General features: G+C 50.9%; 1 protein-coding gene across 2 annotated transcripts in view; it reads left to right on the top strand.

Annotated features, from left to right (window-relative positions):
- MICALL2 (MICAL like 2) overlaps positions 1-16,804 on the top strand; it is a 29,342-nt gene extending 12,538 nt beyond the window's left edge. For both annotated transcript variants that reach the window (XM_010392674.4, XM_039560395.1), the window contains 14 exons: positions 96-256; positions 885-1,006; positions 1,371-2,042; positions 2,252-2,421; positions 3,299-3,374; positions 3,520-3,635; positions 4,167-4,316; positions 7,035-7,090; positions 7,582-7,705; positions 8,286-8,376; positions 8,710-8,783; positions 9,105-9,219; positions 10,133-10,179; positions 10,271-16,804. In XM_010392674.4, the coding sequence (XP_010390976.2) occupies positions 96-256; positions 885-1,006; positions 1,371-2,042; positions 2,252-2,421; positions 3,299-3,374; positions 3,520-3,635; positions 4,167-4,316; positions 7,035-7,090; positions 7,582-7,705; positions 8,286-8,376; positions 8,710-8,783; positions 9,105-9,219; positions 10,133-10,179; positions 10,271-10,350 (2,054 nt within the window). In that variant the 3' untranslated portion in view covers positions 10,351-16,804. The remainder of the gene's footprint in view (positions 1-95; positions 257-884; positions 1,007-1,370; positions 2,043-2,251; positions 2,422-3,298; positions 3,375-3,519; positions 3,636-4,166; positions 4,317-7,034; positions 7,091-7,581; positions 7,706-8,285; positions 8,377-8,709; positions 8,784-9,104; positions 9,220-10,132; positions 10,180-10,270) is intronic.
- The last annotated feature ends 446 nt before the right edge of the window (positions 16,805-17,250 follow it).

Below are 17,250 nucleotides of genomic sequence, written 5' to 3'. Positions count from 1 at the left end.
GGCACCTCTGGATACTCTTACTTTGTAATTTACTCCTAAACCTGTGAGTTTTCCTTGTGTTTCCTTAAAAATACTCCCTTCTTCCATTCTTCCAGTTGGAGGCATGGCTGGAATCAAGCGTCCTTCCTCTGAATCTCCAGAGCAACATCCTGGGAAAAAGCCTGCTTCAGAGCCTCCTAAGCCAGTGCCACCAAAACTGCCTCCTGCCCACCCACCAGCCAGAGCTAAGCCAAAGGAAACCTCCCCAGTAACCACGGTAGGAAATGTGGGTGTGGGAGTTCCTTGTACCTTAAATCTGTTCCGTGGGGTAGAGAGTACTGGGCTAGTTCAAGGCTCCTGGTGGTAAGGACTTAGTCTCTAAATTTTCTGCTCACGATGAGGGGTTTAATCCAGAGGACTGGTTCCAGCACAGATTGAGATGAGAGTCACTGGGAAACCATCAGTCAGCCTGGATACATCGTGAACAGGACATGGGTGTCTTAGGACATGGGTATGCTGCCCCTAGATATTGGGGATGGAGATTTTTACAGGATGTAGTATTATTTTTGTTAGGAAACAGTGATCCAGTTCTTGGAAATGGTTTCAAAGCAGAGTAGGGATGAAAATAGGGTAGAAGCCCTTTCCCAGCTAATTTAAATCAGAGACCTTTGCCTACAGGCAGACAGGGCACCCCGGTCCTCTGGCTTTGTGGGAACATATTCCCCATACTCTGTCCTTCCAAGGGCTGTTCCACTTCCATGACAAAGGGATTAGAGGGAGAGGGGATTTCCTGGATGTCACTTCTCTGTCCTAGCTGTGCATGCCAGCTGCTCACCTGCCTGGGAGATTTGTAGCTGTGTCCAGGGCCATGGTCTTGCCTGCTCACCCACTGCTTCTCCCCGCAGAAACGGGTCCTGGCAGAGAGTGGGAACGTCCCCAGCAGCAGCTGTGGGGTCTGTGGCAAACACGTGCACCTGGTGCAGCGCTACTTGGTCGATGGGAAGCTCTATCACAGGAACTGCTTCAGGTACAGCAGCTCTTCAAAGCAGGGGCACAGCCCTGGGGGTCACAGGGGGCCAGCCTGGTTCCTTTGGGATGGAGACAGAGTGGCGTGGCACATTTTTTTTTAAAGTGGAGGCAACCTGGGCTTGCTCTTGAGCTGTGTGTAAGGGAAACTCTCTGCACAGGTCTGTTTTCATCTACACCTTTTCTGCTTTAGGCTGTGCTATCAACAGCTCCTGTTCTGGTGCCTGAGGAATGTGCACACAGAATGTGCTCACTGCCAGTGTGGTACCTTCACCCTCCTGTGGATGGTGGAGTTGTGCCTGCACTCCCAGCTGTGTGTCTCCCAGTGCTCTGGAGGATGTTTCCTGAGACTTTTGTCTCCACAGGTGCAGACAGTGTTGGAACTTGCTTCTTCCTGGAAGCTACAAAGCTGGGCCTGAGCCTGGTACGTTCATCTGTACCAGCCACCAGCAGCCAGACAATGTCCAGCTCTCCGGTCTCCACAGTACTGGGAAAAAACCTGACAGTACCCCAGCCCCTACTGCTGCCAGGGCATTCCAGAAAGCAGCAGAACCCAAGAAACCAGAGCAGGTGTTGAAGAAACCCAGCCAGGAAGGCTTCACTAATTCAACCAAGCCATCTGTTTCATCCTCTGGAAGCTCTGGCTTCAAAAGTGTGAATACTCCATGGTCCTCCTCAGCTGTAAATAAATCAGATGACTGCAAAGGTGCCTCGTTGGGGAATAAGGCAGATCACCATGAAGGCACCCCATCAAAGCCTCCTTGGACATCTTCCACAGCAAAAACACAGCAAGCCCGAGAAAATTTTTTTCGGTCATTGGAGTCCTCCAGCAGTAAATCTCCTGACACTCAAAAACAAACCCAGCCTCCTCACAGCCCTGATAAAACTGCCCCTGCCAGAACCACTGCTGAGGTCAGCCGAGTGAACGCTGGGAAGGATCAGGCACGTAACCATATTATACAGGCTCTGTCTGGATCAAACACTTCTCCACACAGGCCAGGAGGACTGAGTTCCACTGGCTCCTCAGCACCTAGCAGGTAAGCACTATTTCTCTTTCCCTTTTTTCTGCCAAGATGTTCCTTGGGATAATTTGGAGAAGTCCCTGCATCTTTCTTTACTTTGTCCTGACTGCTCTTGTGGCTCAATATTAAAGACATGTAGAGGGACACATACAAATCATTTGAACAGAAGCCAATAAAAAGGCCCATCCTTTCAAAAACACTCACTAAGTTGTTCTTTTTTGCAGTGGCAAGTTTTTTCCCACCAGTTCTCAGAGTCCAGCTCCAAAAACACAGTCCAGCAAAACAGGGTACACAGCACCAAAGCAGGAAAAGATTCCAGGCCCTGTGCCCCAGAGCCAGGCTGCCAGCAAACCTGTTGACCCTTTGCACAAGCCAGAGTCAAAAGGCATCAAAGGTGAGGATGAGTGATTCACACAGCTCTGGCTGGACACAGCACTCCAGCTTTATGCCTTCCCCTTGGACCAGTACAGCAGATGTATCCATGACTCCTCTCCTTTCTGTCTGTACCACCACATAAGGGTTTTCTGAGCAGTGGGGCTCAACCTCTGTTTATCCCTGTGCAATTGCTCCCTCTACCATGGCGAGTTTTATTGCTCTGAGGATCGCCAGGTATTTGTAGTTGTGCTTGCTGTCATCAAACATTGGGATCATGGTGGCTTTCAAAGGCTTAGGTTTTCCCAGATGGGAGACCTTGCCAGAAGTTTGGGATGATTTTTTGGCTGCAGTTGAGGCTCATGCAGCCTCTTGGTCTGTTTTGAACCAAACTTCCATCATGGTGACTTAGCAGTGGGCCAACGGATGATACTCTGGGGCTTCCCAGTGTCCCAGGCACTTCCAGATGGCCTGTATGTTTTGGGCCAGAAGATGTGTCTGTCTGCAGTTTGCTGAGACTTTGTGGGGTTTTTTGGACTCTCCCTCTTCCTGCCCCAGCCTTTGTTCTCTGAGATCTGAGGTGGTTGTGTTGTATTGCTGTTGAATGTGCCTGTTCATGTACTCTGTGGCTGTATTTCTGTAGCTGCGTAGGTGTTAAAGAATTTGATCTGAAAGGGACAAAATGCCACTGAGATGATTTACTGTCTGTTGTATCTGAATCTGTCCGTGTTAAACTTGTTGAGCTGGTGCTGGTTTGCTGCAATAACATCATAGTATCTGCCCCAGTGCATGGCTTATCTCCTAGGATTCTCCCGAGACTCAAATCTGGCTTGTTTCTTTTTATTGGATATTTTTGTTCTTGTTTATTTTTATTTACCTTCCTATATTCCTTTCTTCAGGAAGCACAAATGTTGCTGAAGACAAGTCTGAGAGCCCAGAAGGGTGGAGATCTCGGTTGAAGCCTGTAGCCAACAAGTGAGTGTCTTTGGAGCTGGTGGATGGATTTCCATGACAAGTGTGACCATCCCAGATGGAGATCCAGACCAGGATGTCCAGAACTTTTCCTGTGGACCATTCTGCAAGAGGGATGGTTTCCTACCTTTGTCTTTTTTCTTCACAGGGACCAAGATGGCTCTAAGAAACCTACTGGTAACTTCCAGGTGGGAACAGGGAGCCCAGCACACAAGGAGGCAGAGCCAAGCACATTAGTTGTCCCATCAGCAAAGCCAGACTCTGGTATGAAGGATAAAAGCTTTGCCTTCATTTTGCTCATCAGGAAGGGGATAGGCATTGCTGCTGCAAGGCACCTGTGAGGAATGTGCTGGTGGAGACTGTGCCTTGCTTTCAGGGGTCTTTTCTCTGCACTTGCTTTGGCCCTATGGTTCCTTTATTTTGTGCCTTTGATGGGTGGCCTCCCATCCTTCCCCAAGGAGAGGGATTCAGTTTCCATAGGGTTCCCTTCTTCTGCAAGACATTTCACTTATTCTCTCTTGCATGATTGTGTAATGTTGAGAAATCTTGGTGATGATTCCCAACTGTTTATTCTCCTCCTGAATGTTTATTCTCCTCTTACTCTGGCCTTGCAATTAGTGCTTCTTCCATGTTTACTTTGGTCTTATGCCCTTTATTATCATCAAGAGAGGAGGACTAGGACTAGAAGTGGAGTTGGGTAGTGATGAGTGCCAGAAACATTGGGCAATAAAGGGATTTCTATGAGATGAGGGTTGAAATTTCTTACCCAAAACCTGTCTGTGCTTCTTAATCCAGCTTCATCTGGTGGATTCACAAAGAAGTTGTTGATTCCCAGCTCAGATCTTATCAGGAGCTGTCAGAATTCAAAGCAAGACTGGAAAGATCCTGGAGCCTCTGCCAAGAAGGAGGAAGACGGCAAACAGCTGAAAACAAACACTGCTACGTGTAAGATCTCTTCTGCCTACCAAAGTCACTCTCTCCTCTGCACTGTCAGGGAACAGCATGAGTGGTCAGTATGGGATATGGATCCTCGAGTTTTCCGTGGCTAACCCTGTGGCTGTTGTCATGGGGAGAAAATCTGTGTAATTGATTTTTATTAGCCAGCTTGGCCTAAGCAGGAAGAAGCAAGGCCAGAGAATTCAGTGGGAAAGGAAGAAACTGAAATAGGAATTTTTCAGGGTCATTGCCCTGTCATTCTTCAGACTTAGTGCTGTGAAGAGGACCATCTCCTAATTTGGGGAACTGGGATCTAGTTGATGTCTCTGTTCCTCTTCAGTTGAGTGGCTTTAGGAAATAAAAGGAATGCAGAGAACTGTCATCCAGAGACTCCAGCTGGTGGGACCCACAGGAGCAGGAGCCAAGGCTGCTGTTTCTTGGATTTTCAAAGATGTCCTGAGCAGTTTGTCCCTACTCTTAATCCAGTTTCTTACTCCTGTTTGTTCAGCCACAGCTTTACTGTGCACCTCTCCTCCATTGCCCCTCTATCCTTGCTCTGACATATCCCACCACAGAGCTAATGGAATTTTCTGGAACTAACCTGATGTTTGCTGCTGTCCTGTTTGCTCAGCTTCTTTGTCTCCCCTTTCCTTACCCCATCTAGCTGTGTCTTACCTGTCTGGAGTAGAAGATTGTCTCAGCAGGGCTCAGTCCTGCCCCCTGTGTTTGTCTTGGAGCAGGATGGGCCCTGATGGCTCAATGGCATCATGCTTTATTTTTTGTCAGCTGGTTCCAGCATTGTCCTTAGCCAGCATCTTTGACAGCTACCAAACATTGAAACTCCAGTTGTGTTGTCTTTTTAAAAAGTTTGATGTGCCTTCTTTGCCAGCATTTTCCCAAAACTTTCCACCTCCTCTCTCCTCAGAGTCAGCCCCAGGGTTCAGCGTTAGTCTCTCCCAGGAAGTGAGCAGTTATGATAAGGGAGGCTGGGTTTGTATCTGTCATCCTAAAGCTTAATGATTGCCGTGGGGGAGGGCCATTGGGAAACCTTCCCAGCAGTCTCCCCCCACTTTTCCCGTGTGCCCAAGTCTGCCACCTGAGAGGCTGGTTCCTGCTGCTGTCACTGGGCAGGCTGTGGGTTAGACCTGTTGCTCCTCTGTGTAGATTTTTACCTCAGCACTCAGACAGACCTGTGAACAGTCACCTGCTGTTCCTGCCCTCAGTCCTGGGGTTGTGGTGAGCTATGGAAGGTGAGCATTTCTGTAGATCCCTCATTTCTTTGGTGGTAGGTGGTAGTTTCTGTTGAGAAAGGAGGCTCCAGGGCTTTCCTGCCAGCTGTCCTACTTCCAGCTTGCTGGCAAGCAGCCAAGCCATGCTGTGTCTGTCAAGCCAGAACCTGGGGGTATCAGGGGATATCAGATCCTGAGCTGGTCACAGGGTGTCATTTTACATTCTCTTCCCCTCCAGTGACCGTGGCCTTCTCACCATCAGTGCTGCAGCTTTCTGCCTTGGTTGGAGGTGCTGCAGAGCCCACTCAGAAGGAGCCCAGAGATTCAGGACTGAGCTGGGAGAGGGAAGTGTTGTTTAGGCAGAGAGCTCCAGGCAGGCCAAGTCCCTCTTGGAGGAACCCTTAAGAGAAGTGTGAGTTGCAGGCAGTGCACAGAGCAGCAAACCAGCAGCATCCAGAGGGAGGAGATCCCTGACGGAGGCCAGCAGTGCGGGAGCAGCACAGCCACATCCAGCATCTTCTCCTTTTGTGCTCTTCCTAGAAAGCACAACAGAGCAAGGGCTGGGAAACTGGAGAGCTGCCCTTGAGCTCTTCCTCAGTTTCCAGAGACTCTCAAGAGGCTCCCCTAGTCCGTCTGTCCTGTCTTTCTCCTTGTGTGTGCTGAGCCTGCATCGCTGCTGCCTTTGTTACAGCCGTGCTCTTTTGATAGTAGAGTTTTCCTTCCTTATCACATCATCCACGTACGCCTCTGTTCTCTCTCTGTGGTAATTATCCAGCCCAGCCCCTCGGGTATCCAAATACCTCACACTCTTCTGTAGTTATCCTTGCAGCACAGTTGGGCAGAGGAAGCTGAGGCACAGTGGAACAAATACACATTGCTTAAGGATTGATTTTAATAGGTGTCCAGGGCTTAAATAATGCTGTGTAGTGGGGCCTAAGGGACTTCTCACCTAGGAAGTGTTTTGTGGGAGGAAATGAACCTTAGTTTCTTGAGATTTACACTGAGGTCCCCTAGACCATCTTTGTTTCATCAGTATTTACTGATACTCCTTTGTAAAAGAGCACTAGAGGGACATTTTTAGTATATCTTGGTGTTTCCTGTGGCAGTAACCCAGTCTTTCTGTGCTATCCTTTGGAAGCTTAATAAGGGACGGGTTTTGCCACAATAAATATCTTTGGGTTTTAACAAGATAGTGAATGAACATGAAAGTGAATATTCTTGGGTGGAAGTTCCAAAGTCACACCTGAATCAGGTGACTGTCTGTACCCTGGGGATGAAAGCAGCAACCTGTGGCCTGAATGACAAGCCACAAGGAGTAAATCAGGCTGTGAGGATACATCTCTTACTTTGGTGAGGCATGTGGATGCACGTGTCTCATCTGTGACCTCTGTTGGGTAGCTGGGACCTGTTGTGCTCTGGTGATGTAGGCACTGTCCCACACCATAAAATTATTTAAAGGTCGTTGTGACATTCTTTTATTTTTTTTTCTCCCTTCTAGTTAAACTCCCTGTCCCAAAAAGCAAAGACAAGCTTCAAGTGATGTCCCCAAACAAGGTATGGCTGGAAACCAGGTGTAAGGGGATCAGGCTGGGGTTGTTGGATATCCTTCTGGAGTGCTTGTCCAGACATATCTAAGTTTATCTTACTGGGAGGATTTATTTGGATGCCCAGGGAAAGGGTGAAAAGCTCTGAGGCAGCGACAAGGTGGAGAGGCTGCTCGTTATCTTCCATGCAGGGAGACAGTCAGAGCTGGAATGAGACAGAGCCAAACAAAACCGTGGTAGACATTGCATTCCCCAATGAAGGAGGGGGAATGTCTGTGGACTGACAAGTGTGGGTGGGTTACCACTGGCAGCACACGTGTCACAGCCTTGCAGTGGCCACCGCTCTGTTGTGAGCAGCCAGCTCTGCACCTCTGCTGGCCTGGCCCTCCAAGGCTGTGGCTCTGTAGCTGGGCTCATTATGCCCTTTCCCATCTCTCTTGTGACCTCAGCAGGCAGTCTGAGGGTGCTGAGCTGTGTTTTGTCCTACATTTTCTTTCCTAGCTGCACCCAGACTACCTCCCTGAGGAGAAAATCCAGGAGAAAGTCCGTGACATCGAGAAGCAGCTGGACGAACTGGAATTGAAAGGAGTGGATCTGGAGAAGCAGCTGCGTGCCTGCGAGGGAGGTAAAGGAGACCTGGTGCCAGCTCTGCTGTGGTGGGGACGTGTGAGGCTCATGTCCTACTCCTGGGCACTCGTGGCTCCATTTTTTAGGAACTCAGGCTACATGTGAGACTCCAGGTTGCCCAGGGTATACAAAGATTAAGCCCGGGGAATTTTGAACCTTCTCTGGCTGTTTCATAATGTATTTTATGAGCAAGGTCTTGTGTTAGTTTGGTTGAGGATCAGAGAGTTTTGGGAATGGAAGGCCACTGTTGATCTGGCTTTTGGATCCCAAGCCAGGCTGGCCATCATGGCTGGCTGCAGTTTCTCAGGGCTTAGTGGGGTCATGCAGAGGGGCAGAGTTGAGGCAGCCGTGTGGAAGATGAGCTGGGTGTCCTGTAGCAGAGTATCCATGAGCAGCTTCCTTGAATCCAGAGGGAGTGACCTGCATCCCTTGTACCCAGGAGTTCCGAAGATCTCCTGTTTTCACTTGAGGTTGCCTGGGGCTCATACAAGTCATCCTAAGCTCTCCCTCAAGAGATTTTGTGTTTGAGCCAGGAGGGCTGAACTGATGCCACTTCTTGCCCTTTGTCTCCTCTGCAGATGAGTCTGAGGATGCCCTTATGGTGGATTGGTTCAAACTGATCCATGAGAAACAGCTGCTGCTCAGACAGGAATCAGAGCTGATGTACAAGTGAGTACAACCAGAAATTCACCTGTCTGCTGGTGCACTTCACCTGTGAGCAGTGAAGGAGAGGGAGTGTTACAGCCCAAAAAAATGATGTGCCAGTTGGTGGGATGAGAAGGGTGGAGGATGTCTCTGGGAGAACTGCCAGCATCATGATGTATTAGCTGGTGGGCCTTTGAGCACCCAGGGTCTGTGAGGAGCTTGTGAGGAGGGAAACTTCAGAAATGTGGAGGAAGAGGTGGCGGGCAACACAGAGATGAGGCTTTAGCATGACAGGAGAAAGATCCAACCCTGGGGCATAGCAGGGCAGTAACTCATCACTTCTGTCATTCCTTCCAGGATGAAGCAGCAGAACCTGGAGGAGCAGCAGTGGAATATTGAGATGGAGCTGCGACGCCTCATGAGCAAACCAGGTAAGGACTGGCCACACTGGGAGTCCTGCTGGCCCCAGGAGCCTCCGCTTTGTGTGCCAGCCCTGGGGTGTCCTTCAGATCTGAAGGCACTGCCAGGGGTTGTGGGTGCACTGTGAGTGTCCCCTGACTGTGGCTGTCCCCTGTCAGGTGGGATGTTACTCCCTGTAACATCCAACCCACCTCAGCTTTGTCAGGGAGGCAGGATGTGCCCCTGAGTGTGAGGATAATAAAATCAGGCTTGCTGGAGCAGGGTGGAGGCAGGAGCCACAGTGGGAAGGTACTGCCTGTAGCTGTGAGATGGGCTTGCTTTGTCTTGTGCAGAGGATCTGAAGACGCCCAGGGAGAAGGAGCAAGAGAAGGAGCTGCTGGAGTCGTACCTAAACACAGTCAACGATCGGAACAATATTGTGGATTGCCTGGATGAGGACAGACTCAGGTGAGGGTCCTCAGATGGTGGGAAATGAGCCAACACTATTGTATTTCCACTGCTGTCCAGGCTGTAGGTGTGGATGAGTGGCTGTAGTCCAGACTTCTGCTCCATGAGAGATGGGTGGTCACCTGTCATCAACCATCTTGTCCTAAATGCTGCTGTCTTTGCATCCTTGGCAGCTGTTGGAAAGAGATCAGGACCACAGCCCTGTTCACTGCACTCTCAAGCTCAAGCTGCTGTGGGAACAAGGGCTGTGGAAATGTGGAATGCGGGGGAAGAGAGGGAGAGGCTGGAGATGGGGAGGCTGGAGGCAGTATGGGAGATGCAGGAGAAATTTGGGAACATGAAGTCAGGAATGTGCTCGTCTGCTGCAGCAAGTGAAAGAACAGCTGTAGCCATGAACTGGATCCTTCCCAAGTTCAAAGGAAGACTGCTGTGTCAAGTAGCTGGATTTGTGCCCCCTGATGCTGAGAACAGCCTCCATTTCTTGACCTCAGAGCACCAACTCCTGCTTGTGGATTCTAGGACAAGCCCAGGACAAGGCAGTGACAGCAGTGTGCTTGTCCCTGATGGCAGTGAGCACCTCTGTAGCACCCCGGGCTACTGTTTCTCAGCTTCATTCATCTCCTTGGGTGTGGTGGTGTCTCACCGCTCCATGAACTCGGATGATTCATCAGCCAGCTGGGAGAAGGTCTGGAAATCCCCGCACAGGTCCTTGCTTTCAAGGGAACCAGATGGAATTTACTAATGTCTAAGACTCTTAACTGTAGGGTTTTTTTCCTGCAGCCTTCTCAGGGTATGCTGTGGAGGTTGGTCATTTCTTACTGGGGGAATAAGAGCACTATTTGCATGGGTTTTGGTGTCTACCAGCTTGTCATGAACACAGCAAAGTTTTCTAATACTATGCTGTTCCTTACAGAGAGAAAGAGGAAGACCAGATGTTGGCAGACATGATACAGAGGTTGGGTAAGGGCCCTTTCTTCTCTTACAGAGCAGCACTGGGGGGCACCTGGCCTGTGGGTCTCAACCTGCTCTGTGTCTGCTCCTTCTCCTGCAGATGGATCTCTTGAGAGCCAGGAGCCAGAGAGGAAGAAGAACAAGTTCCGCTTGTCCAAAATATGGAAGCAGAAAAAATAAGAGTAAAGCTCAGGAGCTTGATGTTCCTTTTCCCAGTGGCCCAGAGGGACCCATCAAAGGTGTGGTCCTTCCTGAGTGCTGCTTTCCTGGAGCTGCTGGACTGTGAGAGGCTCCTCTGCTCCCTGACGTGGAGACTGCAGGTTTGCTGACCAAAAGGACAGTATGAATTCCCTGTAGCACCAGTATGGGGCCCAAGGATACCTTTCCCAGCACGTGGACTTCTGTTTTCCTCCTTTGGCTCTGGGTCAGAGCTGGTTCAGCCTTGTTGGCAGCTCAGGAGGGCAGAGCTCAGTTTGCCCACCCAGTGCCCGGGTCACTGCAGTCCTGAATGCAGGAGCATGGCCCTGCAAGACACCCCATGGTGTCCCATACCTGTCACCAGGGCTGCAGCCAGGACACTGCACGGGGCTGTGGAAGGGCCTTTGTCCCTCCTTTCCCCCCTCTCTGCTTGTGCTGTGGCTCTTTGGCCAGGATCAGAGATGGAGTTACGGGGCAAGAGGGATTGATGGTTTCCCTCTTGTCACACCAGTGCAAACTGGAGGCTCCGTGTTTGGGGGGAGCAGAGAGCAGAGCCACCTCTGTGTCTGTGGCGTGGGATGTTCTCAACCCACAGCAGTTTCAGCAATAGCGATTTGTTTCCAGCCTCTTCTGGAAGTTGCTGTAGGCTGATTTCTCAAAGCCATGAGAGGCTGCTCACTGCTTCATTCCCTCTGTGGGGGAGATTTGTAGCCTCCTTATTTCTCTGTCTGCTCAGTGAAGCAGGGTTTTCATTGTCTCTGGCCTATCCTGATGAAAATGAACAGAACTCTTGTTTCAATAACCGGGTGCTAACTGGGAGCACAAGGGAATTCATGGCTTTGCCTCACCCCTGAGTCTTCTGCATGGGACCAATATTTCAGTTCCTGAGCTCTGTCCCTGGACAGCCAGTGCCCTCAAGTGGTGCTGTGGCTCACCTTGGTGAGACCAGGAGTGTAGGAGCAGGTCCTGTTGCAGGGAGCCTTTCCACTCTCCCCTCACCTGCCCTGGGAGCAGCCTCTCTTCCCAGTCAGCCTGGGAAGCAGGCGTGGAGACAGCCACGGAAAGATCAGAATAATTCATGATGCCTCTGATCTGTGTGGACCCTCTCCCTCCATGCCAGGTACTCGAGGTTTCTCCGGGTGCTGTGGCCCAGCAGGAGCAGGGGTTTTGCTGGAGGAGGTTTGCTCTCGCTGTGCCAGCGGCGGAGCAGAGGCGATGCGTCCCTTTCCCACGAGGTGGCAGTGGGACTCTCCAGCCGGGGCAGGGATGTGCTCGGGTGGGACCCAGTGCCCGAGGGACTTCCCGGTGCCCACAGTGGATGCACAAGTGGTGGAGCACTCCATACCTGCGTATGCTTTTGCCCAATAAAAAATTGCTGGAGTAAATATCAGCATCCCAGTGTGATTTGGGGATACGGGGGGTATGGCTGTCCTGGTCACTGTGAGCACTGACAGTCCCTCTCTGGAGCTTGGTGTACCTGTGATGGAGCAACTTCCTTGCCCAGAGCCTGCAGGACAGCTGCACGTCCTGGGGGAGCAATGGCACCAAGGGGTTTTTCACTGATTCTGTTTAGGTGTCAAACTCGCCCCTGCTGTCAGGTAAATGCAATTTCCCCCCTTGCTGCTTTAGCATCACGCACATCCCAAAGCCTGTGAGGTCCCGGCCTGACCAGCAGATGTGGGAGAGACAAGAGGCAGAGCTTGTTCTGCCAGAGCTGAACCGTGGCATTGGTGACCAGAGTGGCAGAGCTGCGGTGTCGCCGGGTAAAAGGCTGGCAGAGGCTCTGCCACCACACTCTGCTCTGTGTTGGCCTGTGCTCACCCAGAGAGCAAGACAAACTGGTTTGTGGGGACATGCTGACCACAGGGGCTGGCATGCTGTGCATTGCCATCCTGGTCTGCTTGTCAGGAAGCTCTTTCTTTCCTGGGGCTGTGTGTAAACATGAGGGGAGGGAGGAGGGCCCCTCTTCTGGACCTGGGCAGTAGCAGCAAATCCCCAGAGCTAAACCTGCCTTCGTGGGCTGCCAAAGGAAGGGCTTTGAGGGGAAGGGAGGGGAAACCACTGCTGCTGAAGGACAGAAACACCTTTCCTCATGAGCTATCCCAGGCTGTCATTATTGCTGGGCTTTCATCTTTTCAGGCTCTGATTCTCCAGCCTCAGGAAGTTTAGTCTGCATGGATTTAGAGGATGGTGGCAGCATCATCCAAACTCATCCAATCCTTCCCTCTCCAACCTTCACCCACCTTGAAAACAGGCAGGGAATGGGCCTGTGCAAGAATGTGATAGCAAAGTGCTTAAACAACAACCCCAGCTCCCTGTGGTGGCAGTGGTTGGACCTGCTGTAGGGTTTGCTTTTGTGAGAAGGCCAACTGCTGCCAGACAGCAGCAGTGTACACCTGCTAGCTACATGCTCCAAGAACAGGTTTTGAAGGGAAAACTGCTCCTTCTCCCATCTGGAGTCTGTCTGAGATGGCAGCCATGCTGTAGGGGATATGAGGCTCACGTGGAAATGCTGTGTGGGTTTAAAAAGTTTTAAGTGGTCTCTAGGTAGAAAAATACCCAGCCTGCCTCACCGTGCCGCTGGGAATGGGAGGCAATGGGCTGGTGTGAGGCTGACTGCAAGACTGACCTCAGTTACTTCTCCACCAGAGATGAGAGGGTAAATAGTGGAGTAGTAATCCAAACACATCCTGCTCAGAGTCCCAAACTCTTGTCTGTACTGATGGAATGCTGCCTTGCCTGTGCCCGGGGTATACCAAAACCAAACTCTGTACAGCCTGTCCCACAGCTCCTGCACACCCTGACAAATGCTGATGGTGACCATGAGGGTGACCCAGCTTGTTCCTCCTTCCTCTGCCTTGAATTTGGGACTCACAGGATTTGCAATTCCACCATTCTCTTAATCCAATGCTTGAAACGAGCCCTAGAAGAACTAAGCTGTTGGCTAAGGTGGAGAAAGGGAATGGCTTTTCTCCAGCTGGCTGCTTTTAGCTGAGCTGATTCCCCTGCCTGACCCCTGTTTGCTCTCCTGGCACAAGCAGCTTTGCTCACCCCGTGGAAGTGCTCCAGAAGGCAAAGCAAGAGGATTTGGCCTTTGGACTGAGCAGGAAGGGAGGTGTTGGGAAACCAGCTCTCGACTGCCTCTCCACAGTGGTCACCCCTGAGTAATTAGGCAATCCAGGCACCCTCCTGTAACCGAACAGGAATCAAATTCCTCTCCCTTCTCCATGAGAAAGGGCTGTTTGTGCTCTGCTCCAGCCCCACCAGACGCGAGCCCTGAGGTCAGGCTGGCAGGGGGTTGACAGATACATTGCTGTGTGCATGTGGGTGTCTGCATTTCGGTGATGACTGAGAGCTTAATTACTCTTCTAGGTCAGCTGCTCCACTTCCAAAATGGTTCTAAGGGGGCTGAGCTTCCTGCTCATTTCCTGACAGCCTCCAGTCGGGTTTGTGGCCTCACCAGCTCCTGGATACCTGGAGTGCCACCAACTGCTTTCTTTGTAGCTGAAGAGGAGCGTGGGGGCTGTACAGGGCCTGGGGGCTGCACCCCTAAGCCTCTGCCATTTAGGAGGCTCTTGGGGATCATTCTGCAGGTTTGGGGTGATGGGGAAACTGCTGTTGGCTCCATCACTTCCAGACTCACAGATGAAGCTGTGACTAGGCTGTGTGTGTGTGTCTCTGTGTGTGTGTCTGTGTCTCTCTCTTCTGCCGTTTTCTTTAATTACAATCTCCGAGGTAATTTCTGACGCATCATTAACAGTTCTGAGTAAACAAGGGGAATTCTCCAAATTATTTGCCATGAGCACAAAGGGAAATCGACTTTCATCGTCTCCCTCTTCATTCAAGTAAGAAGCTGATCTGCAGTGAGCATGGGGAAGAGAGTGTTGTGGCTGCCCTCTGATGCTTTGAGTCTATTTGAGACAGTGCAGCACCACATCCAGCTTTTCCAGCTGACTGAGGCCAGTTCTGCCCACAGCTTTTTGTCCTCACTGCCGAGTGAAGTGGCTGGAACTTGTCACCATTGCAACTGTACGTGCAAAGTGCTTCTTGCTCATGAGAGCTCTGGGTGCTGCCTTTGAGTGTTCCCCTCCTGTTTCCAGCTGGATGAACCGCAATGTGAGCTGCTCAGGAGATGGGACAGTCCAAAAGCTTCCTCAAGGCTGTGTCTCAGCTTGGAAGGTAACACCCTTGTCTTGGCTGTTGGGTTGAAAGGTAATACATGAGACCAGCATGGATTTAGGGAGGGAAAGAAGGAGCACTGATACGGAGAGAGTGAAGGGTTGGCAAAGGAAGGAAGGAGCACTGACACAGAGGAACTTGGAGCCCAGGAAAGTAGGTCTGGTCCAAAGCAAGAACTCACAGGGATGCTGGTGTGCCCTGTGAGAGCCACAAGCACGCCTGGCAGCCGGGGTGGGAGGAGGTGGCTGGAGAGGACTGCCTTGCTGGGAGTGCACGGGAGAGCATTCCAACCTAGTGCAGAGCCCAAGGGAAAGGGGCCTCGTTAGAGGGGCAGCACATGGAGCTCAGAGGAGGCAGTGCCTCCACGGGGGCATCCCTACCCCTGCACTGCTCTGACAGCCCCTTCACCCACGCTCTGGCATGGTGGCAAAGCGGCTGCAGCAGCAGCCCAGGGAGCGAAGGTTATTTATATTCATGCTGCAGCTCTGCCAGCCGTGACTCTGTTATCTGCCATGCATGAATATTATTTGAATACGGAGTTTGTCGTGACTATTCTTCTGCGTGAAACGAGGGATTTGCTGTGGGATGGGAGCCCTCCCTCTGGCTGTCAGTCAGGAGGGGTTTCCTTTTCCTGTCTCGTTGGAAGCTGCGTCCCCAGCAAGGTGAGACAGTGGACACTTTTTCTCTTGTTAATATCCATGTCTAATCTCCTCTCAGAGGGGGCCTTTGTCCTAGACTGTAGCCAAGATGAGTAATTCAGGGATAGATGAGACGCTATAATTGGTTTGTGACAAATTAAAACATTTTTCCTTCGGAGCTGAGAGCAGGACTGTGGTCTGGAGCTGTCAAGCGTCACAGGGGAGGGCGATTTTCGGAGTAAGCGCATTGCAAATTGGCTCCAGATATGCCTTGGAGTCTGAAATTAAACTCCAGCTGGTGACTCTTCTCAGTTGGGGTTTTATTTTAGGGGGGACAAAGGGAACATGTGTGTGGAGGGACAGCCTGATCAATACAGAGAACGTGACTGGTTTTTACATCATGCAGTGAGCTGGGAGCTAGAATGACCCGTGGTGGGGATGCTGGGGAGCACCCAGAGGCGTGGTGGGACTGAGCAGGCCAAGCACCAGGGCTCATCTTTGCCCATCTTTCCTTCACACTGCTCTCAGTGGTTCCTCCGTCACATCCCAGCGAGGAAGAACCAGGATGGAAAGTTGCAGGTCACACCATCTCCTCTCTTGGTCACAAGTGGGTGCCAGGTGCAGAACCTCCTTAGGAGATGCAGGCTGGTCCTTGCCCTGTAATAGTTGTTTTACTGAGCCAAAAAGAGTCCCTCACCTCCACTCAGGGGACTAGCTAAGATTCAGGAACACAGAGATGATCAGGACAGACAGTTGGATGAAATACTTGGTTTTACCCTAAGATGTTTATGAGCTGGTCTAGGACAGAGGGGTGGAGATGGGAGGAAAAGGACTTCCTGATGCAACTGCTCAGCACAGCTGCGCGGAGAGAGCTACAGCAGCAGCATCTCCACCTCGCAGAGATGATGGGTGGAGAGTGAAGGAGTGCTTGGAAAGGACGTGGGGTTTAAAAGACACAAGAGGAATCACCACGTGGGCTGGTTTGTGTGTAAATGGTGGTGGGGAGGAAAGCCTCGAGATCTTGTGTCTGATACAGAAGAGAAAGGAGGCCCAGGGAAGGGGTGCTGAGAGTTTTCCAGGAAGGCTGTATCTCAAAGTGAAGGAAACAGTCTGGAAGAGAGAATTGTAGGTATGAAAACAGGGAAAGTGCAAAGGCTGTCAGCGAGTTGGGAGAGTTCAGACTCTGGAGGTGCTGGGTGAGGAAGGGAGGAGATCTGGGCATCTCTTAGATATGAGGAGTAAAACGAGCAGGCCACGACGGCAGCGTGGTGGTGACGGGGAGTTGGGGGACTTGGAAAAGATCAGAGGACCTGGTTTAGCAATGGAAAGTGCATAGATGCAGCAAATCCTGAAAGGCAGGATCAGATGGTGAGCTGTGACTGGTGTCACTGGCATTAAGACGTTAGCTAATCCGGTTTAAGGGGATAAGACCAAGAAAAACTGTGGAGACCTAAATTGGAGCTTGTCACTCTCCCGTGGAAAGCAGAAGAGTGGAGGAGGAGGAGGATTTGCTGAAAGAGCCCCTGGATTGGTTGGTCAGAAACAGAGGGTGAATGGAAGATGGCTATGAAGACAAAGGGTCAGGAGGTATCAGGTGGGAAGGAATGACAGGAGTCACCAAAAGTAGAGAAACCCAGGAGCCTTCTGGGGTGCACAGTCTCTCTATTAATAACTGACCTGTAGCCCATCCTATTGGTGAAGCTGGCAAGGTAGCAGGGAATCTACAGAAACCCGGTGATTTTGGTCTGGGAAGCTTAAATGATGTATATCAAAGCCAGGATGTAAATTGCATAAGTGTGATGTAGGTCTGGCACTAAAGTGATAAGAGTTATATCAAGGGAATAACTTAATTAACTGGTCTTGATCAAAGAACTATATGAATTCAATAGCCCAGTTTTCAGCGCTAAATGATGAAGTTTAGAAAAACTGTACTTGACACAATTATCAATTTTCCTGTCCGAGGAGCTTTGAAGTGTCATTAAGAAGGGACAGTCTGTTGTTCTGTTTAGGACAACCTTCTCCTTCCCTCCAGTGATCAGGAGGCAGAGGGGCTCCCTCTCCTTTT

The sequence above is a fragment of the Corvus cornix genome, chromosome 14, assembly GCF_000738735.6.
Source record: "Corvus cornix cornix isolate S_Up_H32 chromosome 14, ASM73873v5, whole genome shotgun sequence".
NCBI lineage: Eukaryota > Metazoa > Chordata > Aves > Passeriformes > Corvidae > Corvus > Corvus cornix.
The sequence above is the reverse complement of the archived record's forward strand: the minus strand, read 5'-3'. Positions and strand labels throughout refer to the sequence as shown.